At 33.8% G+C, this 17,196-nt stretch overlaps 5 protein-coding genes across 10 annotated transcripts; 2 read left to right on the forward strand and 3 right to left on the reverse strand.

The window, feature by feature from the left end:
• Window positions 1-4,247: 4,247 nt before the first annotated feature.
• On the forward strand, window positions 4,248-6,078 carry LOC149936206 (leukocyte elastase inhibitor-like). 4 transcript variants are annotated; one of them, XR_016472349.1, is made up of 5 exons: window positions 4,248-4,969; window positions 5,029-5,315; window positions 5,389-5,732; window positions 5,798-5,877; window positions 5,945-6,078. XR_016472349.1 is itself a non-coding variant. In XM_090154508.1 (4 exons), exons 2-4 carry the CDS (start codon window positions 4,456-4,458, stop codon window positions 5,716-5,718), a joined length of 1,131 nt encoding a protein of 376 aa, XP_090010634.1. In that variant the 5' UTR covers window positions 4,248-4,371; window positions 4,451-4,455; the 3' UTR covers window positions 5,719-5,794. The 4 variants fall into 4 exon arrangements, 2 of the variants coding, with proteins under 2 accessions (XP_090010634.1, XP_090010633.1); XR_016472350.1 differs by having other exon boundaries at window positions 5,836-5,877; XM_090154508.1 differs by lacking the exons at window positions 5,798-5,877; window positions 5,945-6,078 and having other exon boundaries at window positions 4,248-4,371; window positions 4,451-4,969; window positions 5,389-5,794.
• LOC149936207 (methionine synthase-like) lies at window positions 5,761-12,052 on the reverse strand. 3 transcript variants are annotated; one of them, XM_090154498.1, is made up of 31 exons: window positions 11,733-12,049; window positions 11,447-11,652; window positions 11,293-11,382; window positions 11,154-11,223; window positions 11,001-11,093; window positions 10,766-10,932; window positions 10,607-10,701; window positions 10,443-10,543; window positions 10,322-10,383; window positions 10,115-10,262; window positions 9,808-10,056; window positions 9,545-9,696; window positions 9,304-9,483; window positions 9,128-9,244; window positions 8,926-9,066; window positions 8,779-8,868; window positions 8,626-8,724; window positions 8,400-8,567; window positions 8,232-8,332; window positions 8,105-8,172; window positions 7,916-8,036; window positions 7,772-7,853; window positions 7,286-7,384; window positions 7,157-7,232; window positions 6,925-7,080; window positions 6,673-6,866; window positions 6,481-6,617; window positions 6,350-6,416; window positions 6,189-6,290; window positions 5,930-6,133; window positions 5,761-5,867 (listed from the first exon to the last, which is right to left on the reverse strand). In XM_090154498.1, exons 1-31 carry the CDS (start codon window positions 11,740-11,742, stop codon window positions 5,778-5,780), a joined length of 3,735 nt encoding a protein of 1,244 aa, XP_090010624.1. In that variant the 5' UTR covers window positions 11,743-12,049; the 3' UTR covers window positions 5,761-5,777. The 3 variants fall into 3 exon arrangements, with proteins under 3 accessions (XP_090010624.1, XP_090010623.1, XP_090010625.1); XM_090154497.1 differs by having other exon boundaries at window positions 9,545-9,730; window positions 9,803-10,056; window positions 11,733-12,048; XM_090154499.1 differs by lacking the exon at window positions 6,350-6,416 and having other exon boundaries at window positions 6,546-6,617; window positions 9,545-9,730; window positions 9,803-10,056; window positions 11,733-12,052.
• A 106-nt stretch (window positions 12,053-12,158) lies between these two features.
• LOC149936208 (uncharacterized) lies at window positions 12,159-14,667 on the reverse strand. The gene is made up of 8 exons (XM_090154504.1): window positions 14,328-14,667; window positions 14,009-14,250; window positions 13,520-13,763; window positions 13,258-13,422; window positions 12,930-12,967; window positions 12,743-12,864; window positions 12,508-12,668; window positions 12,159-12,444 (listed from the first exon to the last, which is right to left on the reverse strand). Exons 1-8 carry the CDS (start codon window positions 14,536-14,538, stop codon window positions 12,293-12,295), a joined length of 1,335 nt encoding a protein of 444 aa, XP_090010630.1. The 5' UTR covers window positions 14,539-14,667; the 3' UTR covers window positions 12,159-12,292.
• A 198-nt stretch (window positions 14,668-14,865) lies between these two features.
• Window positions 14,866-15,535, reverse strand: LOC149936209 (small integral membrane protein 8). Its single transcript, XM_090154511.1, has 2 exons — window positions 15,389-15,535; window positions 14,866-15,106 (listed from the first exon to the last, which is right to left on the reverse strand). Exons 1-2 carry the CDS (start codon window positions 15,515-15,517, stop codon window positions 14,948-14,950), a joined length of 288 nt encoding a protein of 95 aa, XP_090010637.1. The 5' UTR covers window positions 15,518-15,535; the 3' UTR covers window positions 14,866-14,947.
• Window positions 15,474-17,110, forward strand: Prosalpha7 (proteasome alpha7 subunit). Its single transcript, XM_090154510.1, has 9 exons — window positions 15,474-15,765; window positions 15,858-15,940; window positions 16,009-16,132; window positions 16,208-16,309; window positions 16,371-16,514; window positions 16,587-16,652; window positions 16,716-16,762; window positions 16,833-16,900; window positions 16,963-17,110. The coding sequence occupies exons 1-9, from the start codon at window positions 15,745-15,747 to the stop codon at window positions 17,064-17,066; spliced, it is 759 nt and encodes a 252-aa protein (XP_090010636.1). The 5' UTR covers window positions 15,474-15,744; the 3' UTR covers window positions 17,067-17,110.
• The last annotated feature ends 86 nt before the right edge of the window (window positions 17,111-17,196 follow it).

Consider the following 17,196-nt stretch of genomic DNA (forward strand, 5'->3'; position numbering starts at 1 on the left):
AATGTTTAGAAATAGCGCCACTCGGTAGCGGCGGCATGAACTAATCTAACCCAACTTCCGGGAACGTGATTCCCGCAGTTTTGAAAACAGTCATTTTTAGGCTTAAGACGTATACCCGCACTAATTTCGTTTTCGCCACGGAAACTTTAACAACGGAAGAAATTAAAGAAATTGTATGCATTTTCCCCAACAATATTAAATCTTTATATATTTGGCATATGGAATTATATTAGAAATTCACCAACAACTCGAAATTTGTGGATCACTAGTGTAGTATATTGACCAAATCAATCTCATTGATGTTTATCAATGTTACGCACCAGATACAGTAGACGTTAAAAAACCTTCAGCTTGTTACGTTTTTAATTTAGTTTACGAATATTTTATTACAATTTCTTCCAGATTTTTACTATTATATTTGAATATACATGTATTTTGTACCTGGATGAATGCCTGGCTTTGTCCGCTGTGATCAAAATTAAAATGAATTGATGAATTAAAATGTAAGAATTAACCTTTTTAAAATTTCTTGAATATTTTTTGCAATTGCTAATTACGCAATAATTTTTTTCAGTTCAAACTTTGAAAATGACCCTAATAATATTTAGTATTTAGGTATAATTTTCCGATGGAGTTAGGCCTAATAAGCCGACTACCATAACGGCCATTTTATTTCTTACATTTCGTACCTCATAATATTTTGTAGCGCTATATGATTGGCTAAATTTGAACTCTGACTCCTTTTCGATGACCAATAAAAAAAATCAAATCCCAAAGAGTATTAAACTTCCGGGTTACAGAGTTGCTAGTCGTTTTTCTGATTTATCGTTGGATAAAGGATGTAGTAATAAAAAATGCACGAGCAAGGTTACAAGTGTCATACTTAGGGGTATTATGTTACTTATGGTATTAGTTATTTTGTTTATTCCCCCAACTTTATTATATTATTTCAATTTTCTAAAGTCACTAAAGCTCTTTCCAGCTTGAAGCAAATATCTTAAATTAAACTTATCGCGATACCGCCATAATGAAACTTATTATCTTTGTCCCTTAGCAATATCATAAGTCTATAGGTTTATTCCATAAGCATGAAAAATTGTACTGAGAGCTAGTCACGAGGTGACGTCCTCACAGGAGGAAAATATCCCTCTGACGAGAGTCTGTCAAAGGCTGCACGAGACGCGAGAGCGATAGGACACGAAACCGCTATGATGAAGGGGGATTTCAATAAAAAGATTTGCAGGTGAAGAATTAAAAGTATCATACTTAGATAAAAATATATACTTATGGTCTTATTCATAGAAGTGAAGAGAAGCACATTGTGAAAGAACTAAATTAAAAGAGACTTAAAACGGTTTTAAAATTCACAATTTATTAATTTTAAAAATCCAACTTCTCGGAGGAACTCGTCTTCCTTCTTCAGGGATTTTTACTTATTATTATTTATTATTTGTTCAAATTGTATTTTAAATACTTAATCAAAGAAAAGCAAGTTAATTAGTAGTAAACGAAGGATATACCTAAATAATAATTTCACAAATGCTAAAAAGCGCTTTTCAAATAATGTTTTATTTTTAATAAGTGCTACATATTAATTAAATAAGTTGCGAGAAAAGAAATAATAATGAAGTAGAGGTGTAAAAAGTGTCACAAGAAAAATCTATTGATAGTGAGCCCGGACTAGCGACACGAACGTGACATCTTTTCTAATTCCGACGAAATATGGACATTCAATTATGATTTTGGTTTCTGAACCATTGCTGCACCTTTTACTGCGCAGAAACTACTGCCAAGAAACAGCTATTCATATTAACTGGGAAATTAAAAAAATTAAATTTTCAAATCCACCTGTACGGAGCTAATACGGTGCCCTAAAATTCTGCGCTTACGCGTTTGAAATGTGAAAAATAGAGAGCCTAATCCCGCGCTTTAGCTTTGAACTCAAAAAGGGATAACTATATTATACGTTACGTTGTAGGCGTTCTCCGTTCACGTTTGAATTTGTGCCGGCTCAATGTCTCTATTATTGAAGTGTTCCGAGCGCGACGCCACGCGGGCGGCCGATGAGAACGCTGTACCCTACCACGGGAGGGTCAGAGGAGAAAGAAAGGATTATCACACACTATTTTAGCGAGAATGTCCACGTGTGCAAGCGGACGCAAAACGGCAACGAAGCCCGTAATGCCTGTCTTGTGAATAGCTCTCAGTAAAACTTTTGCATGTGAAGAATAGGAAGTGTCACACTTATGTAAAAATGTTATACAATTATGATATTGCTCTTATCAAACATCTTAAAGGGAGTATCAACTTTCATTTTTATGGAGGATCACCGAATTTGACATTTCTCCCACCATGTTTAACAGAAGCTACGAGTGATTTGTGGAAGTGAACGATTTTTTTCAACACAATGGGAATTTCTAATAAAAGAGAAAATTTATATTTCTGAAAGTATATAGAGATCAATATTGCTAGACGTCAACTGAAAGGACACACGCTTTTAGATTTTAATAGATGTTATTTAAATTAATTGAATAAAAAGTAAAAAAAAATAATATTTTGACTCTAAAACCACTGTTTCTTAATTTTCCAAGTCTTAGAGCGCGCCCTACATTTGCCAGAGTATAGACCCATGTTGAAAGTTGGGGGGTCGAAAATTAACATTTTTACCTGGCAGCTCAGCATTTGGACGGAACATCCGTTTCCTTACTTCCGCCTGTATATTTCAATGGCGGTCACGTGGTTCAAAACGTCACAAACAGGATGTTCCGTCCAAAGGTCTCACTTAAGCCTCGTCTGCGGCCCCTCTTTTGTTATGGGTCTATTATAGCTTTTTGTAGCAAATCGCTCGAATATACATAAAAAGCCATGTTTTGTGACGTTAGAGCAACATTTTGCCGCATTTGTAGATGTTGCACCAACTAATAACCTCGGTGAGCGCTTCAACAGAACGCTAAAAGATGAGTCTGATAGAAAACCTCTAAATCCCGATCACATTGTAATGCTTTTGACACTGGTTCAAATTTATATCTTAAACGAGTTTAACAGAGCCTTCAGAGAATCGGCTGGCAATTTCTTTATCAAGGCGCAATTTAAAAAGGTTGTGAAGGAACTGCAGTTGCCAGGAATTAAATTTGGTAAATTAGAAGATATAGTAATAGGAGTACGGGATGGTAAAGTCGTTTTCGATCCGCATTTGGAAGAGATTGAAGACAAGGTGACGATACGATCAAATAAAGCGGTAGCGGATATATGCTCGAAAAACCTATACCAGAGAATGTAAAAACTTCATTTATAGAGAGATATATAAGTATAGCTTTATATATTTTACATTATATATACATATATAGCTAGCTTTATATATTTGTATTTACATATTTATAATTAAAACGAAAACCTATGCCAAATAGAAAACTATGCCAGAAAATTAAAAATCTATGCCAAATAGAAAACTATGCCAGAGAATGAAAAACCTATGCCAAATAGGGACCTATGCCAGAGAATATAAAAACTTTATTTATAGATATATATATACATATAAGTATAGCTTTATATATTTTACATTATATATACATATATATAGCTAGCTTTATATATTTTAATTTATATATTTATAATTAAAACGAAAACCTATGCCAGAAAATGAAAAAAGCTATGACAAATAGGGACCTATGTAAGATAATAAAATAACTTTATTTACATATATATTTACATAAAAGTATAGCTTTATATATTTTACATTACGTAACCAATTTGTACGAAAAACAATTTTCAAGAAGATATTTCTCTAGAAATATAAGAGTTACCAGTCTAGTTTTGCTTTTAATCGAAAGGTTAAATAGCGTAGAGTAGCATATATTAATATGGAAGAGATCTACTTGGCCGTTAGCGAGACATGACACATGTATAGTGTTCATTTCACCTTTTTGGTATTATTCAGTTTTTAATTTGATCAATTTCTGTCAGGTTTCGTGATATTTAAATATTTGTAAAGTTTGTTTATCATTATTTTGTTAATTTCATAGTTTTTTGCGTTATTCAAGCTTTGATTTAATCATTTTGTTTTTATATGAAGCTAGTTTAGTTCTAATTGTTTTTGAATAGTGAAACTGGCGCCATCTATGAAAGTATACGTGATTTAGTATCATCTAACATTCGAATAAATTTTGTTTTGGAATTTCGTGAGTTCTACTGTATTCAAAAAAATCTTTCGTGAAACCTTTTTCGGCGAATTGACGGCGGTCAAATTGTATGCTGAGTCGCGGGGGCGGAGTCCTTGAGGCTTGAGCATTACATCCGGGAGTCACAGTAGATGAAAAATCCTGAAATTAGTCTAATCCCCCTTAATGAATTTCTTGCAATAAATTCTTCATTGTAAATAAATTTTAAATTTGATTTATGGGTGATGGATTTTTGAATAATTGAAGTTATAAAGAATTAAGTTTATTAACAGGCACCATGATTCTTCAAGAAATGAGTCAATTGACACCTGCAATTTGTAACATTGGCTTTTCAATTTTGAGAGAATGTAGTGAGGAGAGTCAAAATGTGTTAATTTCACCATTTAGTATTTCAACGGCTTTGGCCATGACTATGTTAGGAGCTAATGGAACTTCCAAAAGTCAAATTTTTAATGCCTTGAATATGACTGATGTCACGGATGAAGAACTTCAGAAATATTTTAAATCATTGATCGCAGAATCATTGGCCACTAGTTCGTCCTGCATCTTGAAAGTTGCCAATGGAGCATTTGTAGAGAGAAAATATGAAATATTGGAAAAATATTGTTCAGTTTTGAGGGATTACTTTGAAGCGGAATTTAAAAACATTGACTTTAGTAATGATGAATCGAGACAGTATATAAATCAATGGGTAGAGACTGTTACTAATGGAAAAATACAAGATTTATTAGCTAGTGGTACTATTGACAAATATACAAGATTAGTGCTTGTGAATGCAGTTTATTTTAAAGGTATTAAATTTATTGTATGTTGATAAAAATTTAATAGTAGCATAAAAATTTTACTTAAGGATTATGGAATGTTCCTTTCAAACCTCAACTGACTTCTACATCAACTTTTCACCTTTCCGTAACTGAAACTGCGGAAGTTCAAATGATGCATATTACCAATGATTTTAACTATGCACATTCTATGGATTTGGCTTGTTCTTGCATTGAATTGCCTTATGAAGGAAATGACCTTTCCATGGTTATTTTACTGCCTGATGAAATTGATGGTTTGAAAAATCTAGAAAATGTGATAAATTTTGATGACTTACGAAGTATTTTAAGCTCGTTCTCTAAGAATAAAGTTAAAGTAAGAAAAATTATTATATTTAACTGTTAAAAGAATATTTTGATGTAACTTATCCTTTTTTGTGCTTTTATAGTTGTTTTTGCCAAAGTTCAAAGTTGAATCATCATTAACATTAGAGAAAACATTACAAAAATTGGGTATCATTGATATTTTTTCAGACCATGCTGATTTGTCAGGTATAAATGGGAATCAGGAACTACAAGTGTCAAGCATTATACACAAATCTTTTGTGGAAGTGAATGAAGAAGGAAGTGAAGCTGCTGCTGCAACAGCTGTGATTGTTAGAAATAAAAGATCCCTCATAACTACTATAGAGTTTATTGTGAACCACCCCTTCATGCTCCTGATTCTCAACCGAGACTCTGGCAATATATTATTTACTGGAAAAATACTTAAACTTTAAAATTTCGGTTCCCGGTATGTATATGAAATGAGAATGTAAAAATTAGAAATATAAAAATTTTATTCTTCCGGGTCATAAGCTAAAACTGAAGATAACCATTTTTCACATTCTTCTAAGGACATATTTTTTCTCTTGGCATAATCTTCGATCTATACCAAAGTAATAATTTTTAAATATAAATTAATAATTTAAATTTATAATTAATAATTACTTGATCCTTTCCCAGTTTTCTCAGAGAGAAATAGTTGCTTTTGGCGTGAGAAAAATATAGACCACAAACTGACGCAGCTGGCCACATGGCCAGAGATTCCGTTAATTTTATTCCAGTATTTTTCTCTACTTCCATTAGAGACCACATGGTTATTTTCTCTGTATGGTCTGGTTGACTTGGGTATCCTGGGGCTGGTCTTATACCCTTCATAAAAGATAAACTTAGATCAAGGACTGAAATTAAAGACAGCATTATTTACTTGGTATTTAATTCTAAGTATATCTGAGGTATCGAGTGTCTCGTCCAAGTCATAACCCCAGAATTCTTTCCGTACCCTCAAATGTAATTCTTCCGCGAAAGCCTTTTATAAAGAAACAAATACTATTATTTTATTTATAACAAATTTTGTTCATTTGTAACCTCAGCTAGTCTATCGGCCAGTGATTTGGCCAAAATAATGCTATAGTCATCAAGATTTTCCTCAAATCTATACATTAAATAAAATTAAATAAAATCATTTTTCGGGCTGAGGAATTCAATATTTACATTACTTTTGACATAGTTCATCACAACCAAAACCAGCCGAAACTGCAAACATGCCAATATAATCGCATACCCCACTTTCTACAGGAGCTATTAAATCAGAAAGGCATGTGTAGGGTTCATCCCCTACTGAATCTTTCTCAACCTAAAAGGGAAGTTGGAGATTAATATAATATGAGTTGTATAATAGAACTTTTTACTTGTTGTCTCAAGCCATATATTGTATTAATTGCTGTTTTTCTAGGCATCGTATTATTATTATAAATATTTATGTCATCTCCCACACTATTAGCTGAATGAAAAGTTATCACGCCATTAGCTTTGAAAAGTTGCTCTGAGATTATTTTTTGTAACATATTTTGCGCATCACTAAATAACTTCTTTGCCTCAGTCCCTAAAGTAGTACAAATATGATTAAACAAGATACTATATATAGTGCCTTATTTGCATACCAACTGTGGCATCTTGAAATATTTTTGGATAACCACGGTTAGGATACTTTCCTCTTAATTGCCAAGTATCAAAAAAGGGTTTCCAATCGATATAAGGGACTAGTCGATTTAGATCATAATCTTTAAACACTTTCGCACCAAAAAAGGTTGGCATTGCTTAAAAATATACAATTTATTTATTAATTTACACTTTAAATAAAATTATGGTCAAATGTTATAACTTTTAACGAACTTGGTTTATAGTCACCCGTGAAATCTAATTTAGCTCCCAATTTCCTTGCTTTTTCAATCGGAACTAATAGGCATTCCTATAAGAAAGAAATGTAATTTTGCTAATTTTTTTTTAAAATAAAAAGTTAACCTTTAAAGATTCGTAGTGATCCTCACGGATATCTTCATATTCTTCTTGTATGTCTTCTATAAAATCTTGCTTATTGTCTTTATTTAACAATGAGGAACACTAGAATACCCCAAAAGCATGTTTAATATCATTCAATTTTAAATGCATTATGTATATAATATATCCCTTAGAGAGAAGAATTCATTTTCCTACATTGCTAATTTTATTAGCTTGAAACATGTACCTTTACAGGCTCCACTGAGAAAATTTGTTATTATAGTCGATTTTTCATTGGAAAAATTGTTATATCAGTAAATATCCCTGAGGAGTGTAATTTTTACAGGTCGAGTAATATACGCTGTACATCTTTACGGTTGTGATGAGGTGTACGATTTGGCGGAAAAATTGTATCCATTGCCAACAGCTTCAAGCCTGCTCAGGTACATATTTCATTTTACATCCTAGATGAGTTTATCTCCCTTAAAGTGTATATTTATCGTTTCTAACCACAACTACGCTTTTAGAGGCATCCAAAACATGAACAGTCGGATTACTGTAACGTGGGGATATTTTTACTGCAGTGTGAGTTCTTATAATAAAATAATGTTAATTAATTTCTCAATAATTGATAATAAACCAATCTTTAATTACTTTGATGTTGTGGCTCCACCAATAAGAAGGGGAATGTTGAGACCTAGCCTTTCCATTTCTTTTGCAACAAACACCATTTCACCCAAAGAAGGGGTTATTAGTCCTGATAAACCTACAATATCTATAGACCAAAAATTTGGGTAATTAGTTATTGTATGCAATTTTATAATATACATATGATAAGGTTACCAGCTTTTTCATTTATAGCAGTGTTAATGATTTTATCAGAAGGAGTCATAACTCCTAAATCGATAACTCTAAAAACCAGTGAAAGTTAGTTTTTATATACTTTACTAAACTTTTATTAAAATAATACCTGTAATTATTACAACCCAAAACAACTCCCACAATATTTTTTCCAATATCATGAACATCTCCTTTGACTGTTGCTAAAACAACTGTTCCGGTAAACCTATCCTAGAAATATTCAATCTTTTACAACCATGTAATTAGAAAATTGAATAAAATTGTAACTAATTTTCACATTTTCGTTATAGGTTTCACTGGGTGCATTTTTTTGTTTCTCTTCTCTTTCTTTTTCCATGTATGGAATCAAATGGGCAACAGCTTTCTTCATTACACGCGCTGATTTTATCACTTGAGGAAGAAACATTTTACCTGCTCCAAAGAGATCGCCAACGATATTCATGCCCTGAAAGTAAGGAATGTATATTTGAAACATTGAAGAAGATAGATTTTGGTGATCCCACCTTCATCAAGGGCCCTTCAATGATGTTCAGAGGTCTTGGGTAGACATCAGTCTTTTGTCTAGCCTCCTCTACGTCAGAGGTAATGTGAGAATCTATACCCTTTTGTAAAATAATTTTAAACTACATACAGAATACTTATTATATAAATTTTACTTTGACTAGAGCGTGTTCTAGACGCAATTCAACTGGTTTGGTTCGCCAGTCGTCCACAGTAACCGTTGCACTTTTGTTTTTGCTCTTTGTCTAAAGTTAGTTCATATTTAGAATTTTTAAAAATAATGATTATGCACTGAAATTAACCTGTGCGTATTCCAACAGCTTTTCCGTGGTTTGAGAATCTCTATTCCACAACAAATCTTCACAAAGCTGGAGAAGTTCCTTCTCAATATCATCGTAAACTGGTAAGCAGCCTGCATTCACGATTCCCATATCCATTCCAGCCTAAGTATTGTTATAAATGTTATATAATGCAGTGTTGGGAGTTTTAGTGACCAATTCTAACCTTTATGGCATGGTAAAGAAAGACAGTATGCATAGCTTCCCTTATAACATCCATTCCACGGAATGAGAATGAAAAATTTGAAACACCACCACTGACTCGTACTCCAGTTAGAGATTCCTTATAACAGTTCTAGTCAAATTACTCCAATTAGAAAATTTATATTAGAAAAACAGTACTTTAATTCTTTGGGTTGATCTTATATATTCAATTCCATAATTGTTGTGTTCTTCCATTCCAGTGGCAATTGTTAAGATATTTGGATCAAATATGATATCACACGGGTTAAAATTAATTTTATCAACTAATAAATTATAAGATCTGGTACAAATTTCCACTTTTCTTTCCTCATCTGCCGCCTATTATATTTTAAAAGACAAGATTTTTTCATGAAATTTAATGTATAATAATGATACATACTTGTCCAAGCTCATCAAATGCCATGATAACGACGGCTGCACCGTATTGTTTAATCACACCTGCTTTGGTCAAGAAATCAGCCTCCCCCTCTTTTAAGCTGATGGAGTTAACGATGCATTTTCCTTGACAACATTTTAAACCAGCTTCGATAACTGCAAAATTAGAGGAGTCTATGCAAAATGGAACCTTTAAAGAAACATTACAAAAAGAACAAATTCTAATCAACCATTAACGCTGCATAATTATAAAAGCCCTCACTTTACATATATCAGGCTCAGTCCCTATTAGATTGAGGAATTTTGTCATGGCCATTTTCCCATCTAAAAGACCCTCGTCCATGTTAATGTCCAATACTTGGGCCCCCATTTCAACTTGATCTTTGGCCACGTTGGCAGCTTCTTGGTATTTTCCATCCCGAATTAATTTGGCGAATTTCCGAGAACCCGCGACATTGCATCTTTCTCCAATATTTACAAATAGAGAGTCTTTCGTTATGACCATGGGTTCCAGTCCTTTTAATAATACAGTAATGTTATATTTATCGAAGATTCCTTTATAGAATAATAATACCACTGAGAAGTAGAGAGTCTTTAAATAAATTTTGAGGAGGTATTCTCGGATTGCAGTCTTTAACAGCTTCAGCTATGGCTTTAATGTGGCTGGGTGTTGTTCCGCAACAACCTCCAACAATATTAACCAAACCATCCAATGCAAAAGACTGAAAATTTAACTTCTTTGTAGTAACAGTAAGCTAATTACTATAACTCTATTATTTACTCTTATTTGTTTTGCCATTTCTTGCGGTGTTTCATCATACTCGCCAAAAGTATTAGGAAGACCTAATACATTAAAAATTAAAATTGTGTCATTGTATAATTATTAATATAGTTATACTAACCCGCATTAGGATAGCAAAGTACGTAAGAATTGGTGTTTTTGCTTATCATTTCTATATAAGGTCTCATTTCATTAGCACCCAAGGCACAATTGAGGCCAATGCTGGGAATTTAAATGACATATAATAACGAAATATAAGGTATATTAACGCCATAAATTAATTACCTTAGAGCATTAGCGTGTGATATGCTTATGAGAAACGCCTCTGATGTTTGGCCAGACAAAGTACGACCACTTTTATCAACTATAGTGCCTGAAAACTATAATTTATAGTCGTAATTACTAAGTATTATAATAATTATTATTATAATTTGAAACACCTACAAATATTGGAATGGGTTCATAATCCTTTTTAAATAGTTTCTGTATTGCAAATAGTGCAGCTTTAGCATTTAAAGTATCAAAAATAGTTTCGATTAACAAAATATCAACTCCTCCATCCAGTAGAGCTCTGGCTTGCTCCTCGTACGCAGCTGCTAACTCATCAAATGCTATAAAATTTTACTTAATTTCAATAAAAGAAACAATTTTTTCTATAAATAAATAAAAAAAAACCAACTAATATTTCTATAATCTGGTTTTTCAACCGAAGGTGAAATCGATAACGTTTTGTTCGTGGGTCCCAAAGCACCTGCCACAAATCTTGGAATGCCTTAAAACAAAATTAGTTGAAATTATAATTGCATTAGAATTATTAATTTTTAAATTTTACCGCTGGCTTTTTCAATTTCATCGCAAGCTTTTCTAGCAATTAACGCCGACTCTTTATTTAATCGATAAACCTTAAACCAGAAACACTTTAAAATTAATTTTATCTATAACTAGGTTATAAATAAACAATCTTTCATTACTAAATGTTGGGCGCAGTAATCGGCTTGAGCTATGGATGTACCACTGAATGTGTTTGTTTCTATAATATCAGCTCCAGCTTCCAAATATAACTAATAAAATTTAAAATTTCTGTAATTTAATGTCCCATATTTGTTTTTAATTTAAACTTTAAACCTTGTGTATTTTTAAAATAATTTCGGGTCTGGTAATGGACAAAATATCATTATTCCCTTTCAAGGACAATGAATGGTTAACCAGTTCTGAACCACGGTAACCGTCTTCTTCTAATTTTTCTCTTTGTATCATAGTACCCATTGCCCCGTCTATTAACACAATTTTTTCCTTCAATACTCTGAAAAGTTTCGCCTCTCTCCATTTTCCTAAAAATGAAAATAAAATATTCTCATAAAACCTTAATATTCATTAAATTATAACATACATTATACACGGTAAAACTTACGGTTATCCATAATTACAAAAACAAATTGAGTTTCGAAATTAGTTTCCAACAATCATTTCCTTTTCACATGTCACGGTTCGTTCTTATGGAATGTAACTAGATAATAAGCAGAATGAGTGTCTCGAGCTCCAAGAATATTATTATGTGTATAGTTTAGACGATATCATAGTTGAAGGTCACTGTTGTAGATCCCCAATTTTCCCCCGTGAGCATTCGTCTAGAGCGTGATACACGTGTGTTAGGAGCATAGATATGGTTACGAGTGATTTCGAGTTTGAAAGGAAATAAGGGGGGAGCCTAACCGTCTCTCTCTATTTAGGGGTCATCGCCTCCCCAAAGCCGAATAAGTTCACCTGACAGTTTAAATAAAGTTGGGGGTTTTAATAGACCTCAACCCGTTTTCAAGAAATCTTAAAAACCAAAATATAACGAATTTAAAATATTTATTAAATACAATAAACAGATTTTAATTGTAGAGATTAAAATTCATGAAAAAGGAACTATAAACACCAGCGAGTTTGTTTAAGAAACTATAGTGGTTCCGAGCGAGCCGTTCCCGATTATTTTGGCAGAGGTAATGGCACTCCGATTTCTTTGCAAACTTTCTCCACAGATAAGAGCAGCTGTATCATGTCGTCAGGGTACAGATGCCCGATATTTCCTATCCTGAAAGTGTCAGTTTCTGTGACTTTTCCGGGGTAGATGACTTGATCTGTTTGTAAATATTTGATTAACAAAACAACAGTAAAACAGTAAACACCGTATAACGACGTACTTAATTCTCCCAGCCTCTCGTAGAATTTATCGAAAATAAAGTTGGGGTGATTGGGATAGAGGTACGATGTTATGACGTAGCCGTCACTGTTGTCCGGGACCAGCTTTTGGAAACCGAATTTCTTCATACCATCTCGTACCGTTTGACAGTTAGCTAAATACCTGGAGAAATGTTTTTTCCCCTTGAGAAATTTCGATACTTTATTACTTTTAGTGATGTTTATAGGTGTTTATACCGGCTAGCGCGTCCTTCGACGCCTCCTTCTTGCCTCAGTTCGCGGAGAGCTTGGGAAAAGGCGAGGATAGCGTGGGTGGGTGGCGTGAATCGAAACTGTCCCGTCTTCTCTAGGACTTCGTACTAGATATACAAACGGAGGATGGAATTTTTCAAATAATTAACTTAATTTAACGCAATTGGTTTACTTGATCAACAATATCCAAGCTCAAACTTTGGCAATTGCCTGGAAAAAATTCTAAATTAGATTTTTCACGCCTAAATATTTGTCAAGGCGAATTCCTCTAATTTTTGGGTCTGGAAGGCAGATAATGTAATGAGCCTATTGAGAGACACCACCTTCCCCCCATAAACGGGTGGTTGTCATACTTCCGCCATGTGTGAAACAATCTATCCTCCCGTTACGCATATCGACCTTATTAGCGCGGAGGAGCATGTATTGTCCCACCTGACTCTGTTAATTGGCTTGTAGACGTAAGAATGTGTGTCATTAAACAAACCGATTCACGAAAGTACCTTTATTGGAGAGTAACTTTTTTATTTTAGCGACAACAACGGCGAATCCGGGCACTCCTTCCAGGCATTTATTTGCCGATGTTATTAAATAATCTATCCGAGCTGTCTCGAAGTTAATTGGAATGGCGCCGAAACTGCTCATAGCGTCGACGATGTATGAAGCCTCTACAATTTTGAAAACAATTCTATTACAATTTCAGGTTCATAACGTAGACAGGCATTGCTAATTAAAGGTCAAGGCGCAGGTGTCCGCCTTACGTACTTGGACAAAAGTGTTTGACTATTTGTCCGATGGAATAAATGTCGTTGAGGATACCGGTACTGGTTTCGCAGTGGACCACGGCGACGGCCGTGTAATCGTTCCTGTGGGTTTCCAAATGTCTTTGCACCAGGTCCGGAGCTACTCTCTCAGTTTCATTAAACTCGAAATGGTGTACTGGTAAATGAGCTTTTTGACACACTTGGTTCATCCTTTTTCCGTAGCTACCATTTGATAATACTAGAAGCTACAACGCGGGAAATTTACAATTAGATTTGGTTTATGGAATGGGTTAGAAGCCGTGCCGGATTTATACAACTGGAGGCCCTGTGTTAGAAGACCTTTAGAGGCACTAAATTATAGTGCAAGAGGCCTGGCTAGACCTCTCCTCTTTATTAAGAGGCAGGCTAAGTCGATGTGCTGAAGCGCACTTAGAACAAATAAATTCGGCAGCGACTTGAATATCCAATATTTTTCTACTTTGGGACTTACTTTACCCTTATTTTTGGGAACGACTGTCTGTAATACGGACTCGATACCGTATGTGCCGCTACCTTGGAGCAAAATACTGGTGTAAACATTGGAAGGTACGTCGGCGATGTCCAAGAGTTCGTGACGTACCAGCTTTATGGTCTCCATGAACTCTGAATCTCTAGAACCCAAATCGCGAAGCATGGCTTCTTTGGTTGTCAAACTTACGCCCAAGGGACCCGGCGTGAAGAGTTTTTTGTCAGCTTTTTACATACAAACGTAATTTATTCCCATTATTTATAACAATTTTAATTCAAATAGTTAGAATGAGGAAACTTACCTTTTAAACCGGTAGAAGTAAATAGTCTGGGACTTTGAAAAACTTTGGCGCAACTGGGTTTGTAGGCTTTTGTGCAGTACGCGTTTCTGGTATTATTACTACCGCATTTTGGCAAGCTGTATAAAAATAAATTTCTAGCCATCGTATCTACTATGATATCTAAAGAGTTTGAAGTGGGCAACGAATTTAAAATTTGGCAAGATTTTAACATTGATCTTGGAACGTCTCTTTCGCGTGGTTTCACAACGCAACTGTTCTTTTTAACATTTATAGATGAACGTAAAACGAAAGGGAGGATACGTTATTCAGAAATACCGGCTTTTATACGCCTCGATATTCCCCGGGAGGGGGAGGGCCAAAACGCTTTTAGGGAATGATAAAAAAGAATCCCACCACGCTTAGAGATAATTTTAAATGCCTTTCGGGAGTCGACACCACTTTGTATATATCAAAAAATGCCTATCGTGTTTTTTTAAGATAATGTTTTAATCGTTTCGGAACGCTAATGATTTGAATAAAGTGACATTAGGCAGACACGTGAAACCATTCTAAAGTTTATTGTACGAAGAAATACTTGAAAAATAAAAATAAACACTTTTCACTGTTTACGAGTGTTTTTACTAGTCCCATTTGGAAGATTTTTTCTTGACTAGTTGGCTACCGTCTTCGGCTATGGCGACATACGTGTTTTCTTCGCTAGTGCTTCTGTACCGCATATATGCTATGTATATTCCACATAAAGATACAGCTGTCAAACCAGCAGCCATCACATATTTATTCTTAATAATAAAAAAGACAATCGAAACACAATTATGCAGGAAATATTGCCATGTAAAGGAGCAGTTTTTAAATTAAAAAACAAATTTATATTGTTTTATTTAAATTAAAGGTTTGTTGGGTTATAAATTATTCAGAGAAAAAATAAATTGATAAAAAAAAATGTTTTGGCGGGATAATTTTGTATTTGGCGCTTTTTATTTTCTCATGTGCCCTTGGAATGAACGCTAGCTTTCAATCAATGTTAAGCTATAATAAACAGAAATACTTGAAAATAGTCTTACGGGTTTTACGAAGAGTTCAAAATTTGTTATTCGAAAAAACGTAGTTGAATCTAAACTTCGTACTCCTTCCCCGGGTTTCGCGTTTTTTTGCGAAATTGAAGCAGCTAATTTTTCAGCATTCTCCGCCATTTCAAGAAAAAAATATTTGGATTCTAGTTCTGATTTCCGACAATAGATGGCCGCAGTGCATCGTCAAATTCACGACAAACTGTCTTCTGCCCAAAATAACCGTGGTATACGAGCATGAAACAGCAAAATATTTAATTCTAGTTTTTGCACGATTTTTACGCAAAATATAGTTGAAATAGGATAAATAAGTATATTTAACAATTCTTTAAACCGCAAAATTTGATAAGATGAGCTCAATTGGCACGGGGGTAAGGTTGTTTTAAACGACATTTCACGTTTGCGATGTCAAAAATAAGCCTTGGCTATGATTTTCATTGTGCATTGAAATTGTTTTTTCCAGTACGATTTGTCTGCTTCTCAGTTTTCACCAGACGGAAGAGTTTTTCAGGTTGAATATGCCCAAAAAGCCGTTGAAAACAGTGGGTAGGTATCCAACTTCATGCAGATGCAAAAAATAATACGAATGATTAATAATTAATATTTTATTTTAGAACGGCTGTTGCTATTCGGGGGAAGGATGGTGTAGTTTTTGCCGTAGAAAAGATAGTAACTTCAAAACTATACGAATCAGGAGTCAACAAAAGGCTATTTACTGTTGACAGACATATTGGAGTGGTAATTTTTTTATTTACAAAAGTAAATCTAAATTTTAAAAGTGACTGTTTGGAACGCACCTTGATTTGTTTCTAGGCTGTAGCTGGTCTTATAGCGGATGCTAGACAAGTAGTACAAACAGCAAGCACAGAAGCTTCAAATTACAGATCGGATTACAGAACATCCATCCCTCTAAAGGTAACCTATGAAATTTAAACTACTTTATCTCCGTTGTTTTTCTAAATGCTTGTATTTTTAGTTCTTGAAAGACCGAGTGGCGATGTACATGCACGCCTACACCCTTTACAGCTCTTTAAGACCTTACGGGTGCAGTCTTTTAGCGGGTTCTTACGAGCATGAAACACCTCAACTCTTTTGTTTGGATCCTTCAGGAATCGCATTAGTAAAGAAAAAATTTACCTTTAAATTGTTTAATTCTTAATTAATTAAATTATATATGAAATTATATCCATAGGGCTATTATAGCTGCGCTATTGGTAAGGCTAAGCAAGCTGCCAAAACAGAATTAGAAAAACTTAAGGTATTACTCCTTGAATATAGAATAGAAAAACCAATTTCGATTGAAAATTAATTAATTTTTCAGTCTCGAGAAATGACTTGCGAGGAGCTTATCAAGGAAGCTGCAAAAATGTAAAATTTTATTCAATCCTAAGAAACGTCTTACATGGAATTTAAAAAATTATGAAATATTTATTTTCAGCATTTATGTTGTACACGATGAAGTGAAAGATAAACATTTTGAATTGGAACTTAGTTGGGTTGGAAAAGGTATGGTGAAATATTAATAGTATTATTTTCTTTCCAGTTTATTGTAAACTTTTTTTCCTCAGTTACTGATGGCCTTCATCAATTGGTACCTAAAAATGTATTTGTTGAAGCTGAAAAGTACGCTAAAGCTGCCTTGGAAGAGGAAGAATCCGATGAAGAAATGTAATACTTGTTTTAATGATAAATAAACCATCACCGTTTTTCTTAAAATTTATTTGTTCTTTCATTTTTTTGCATATTTTTTGAGGCTTGTATAATATTAGAAGTTGAACCATAGTTGAAGCTTATGTTTTAAA

This window comes from Leiobunum rupestre, chromosome 7, assembly GCF_980474605.1.
Source record: "Leiobunum rupestre chromosome 7, qqLeiRupe1.1.hap1, whole genome shotgun sequence".
In the NCBI taxonomy this organism is placed as follows: domain Eukaryota; kingdom Metazoa; phylum Arthropoda; class Arachnida; order Opiliones; family Sclerosomatidae; genus Leiobunum; species Leiobunum rupestre.

Bases quoted from the DNA above. Each gene is read 5' to 3' on its own strand.
- LOC149936209 (XM_090154511.1), bottom strand. From the start codon at position 15,517: ATGGCGGAGAATGCTGAAAAATTAGCTGCTTCAATTTCGCAAAAAAAC. The intron at 15,107-15,388 runs GTAAGACTATTT...TTTATTATTAAG, and splicing joins TTGAACTCTTCGTAAAACCC to AATAAATATGTGATGGCTGC.
- Prosalpha7 (XM_090154510.1), top strand. From the start codon at position 15,745: ATGAGCTCAATTGGCACGGGG. The intron at 15,766-15,857 runs GTAAGGTTGTTT...TGTTTTTTCCAG, and splicing joins TGAGCTCAATTGGCACGGGG to TACGATTTGTCTGCTTCTCA. The intron at 16,133-16,207 runs GTAATTTTTTTA...ATTTGTTTCTAG, and splicing joins TTGACAGACATATTGGAGTG to GCTGTAGCTGGTCTTATAGC.
- LOC149936206 (XM_090154507.1), top strand. From the start codon at position 4,456: ATGATTCTTCAAGAAATGAGTCAATTGACACCTGCAATTTGTAACATT. The intron at 4,970-5,028 runs GTATTAAATTTA...ATTTTACTTAAG, and splicing joins GAATGCAGTTTATTTTAAAG to GATTATGGAATGTTCCTTTC. The intron at 5,316-5,388 runs GTAAGAAAAATT...GTGCTTTTATAG, and splicing joins TCTCTAAGAATAAAGTTAAA to TTGTTTTTGCCAAAGTTCAA.
- LOC149936208 (XM_090154504.1), bottom strand. From the start codon at position 14,538: ATGTTAAAATCTTGCCAAATTTTAAATTCGTTGCCCACTTCAAACTCT. The intron at 14,251-14,327 runs GTAAGTTTCCTC...GTATGTAAAAAG, and splicing joins TACTTCTACCGGTTTAAAAG to CTGACAAAAAACTCTTCACG. The intron at 13,764-14,008 runs GTAAGTCCCAAA...CCCGCGTTGTAG, and splicing joins TTCCCAAAAATAAGGGTAAA to CTTCTAGTATTATCAAATGG.
- LOC149936207 (XM_090154497.1), bottom strand. The intron at 7,854-7,915 runs GTAATTAAAGAT...TTTTATTATAAG, and splicing joins GGTGGAGCCACAACATCAAA to AACTCACACTGCAGTAAAAA. The intron at 7,385-7,771 runs GTTAGAAACGAT...GGGGTATTCTAG, and splicing joins CCTCTAAAAGCGTAGTTGTG to TGTTCCTCATTGTTAAATAA.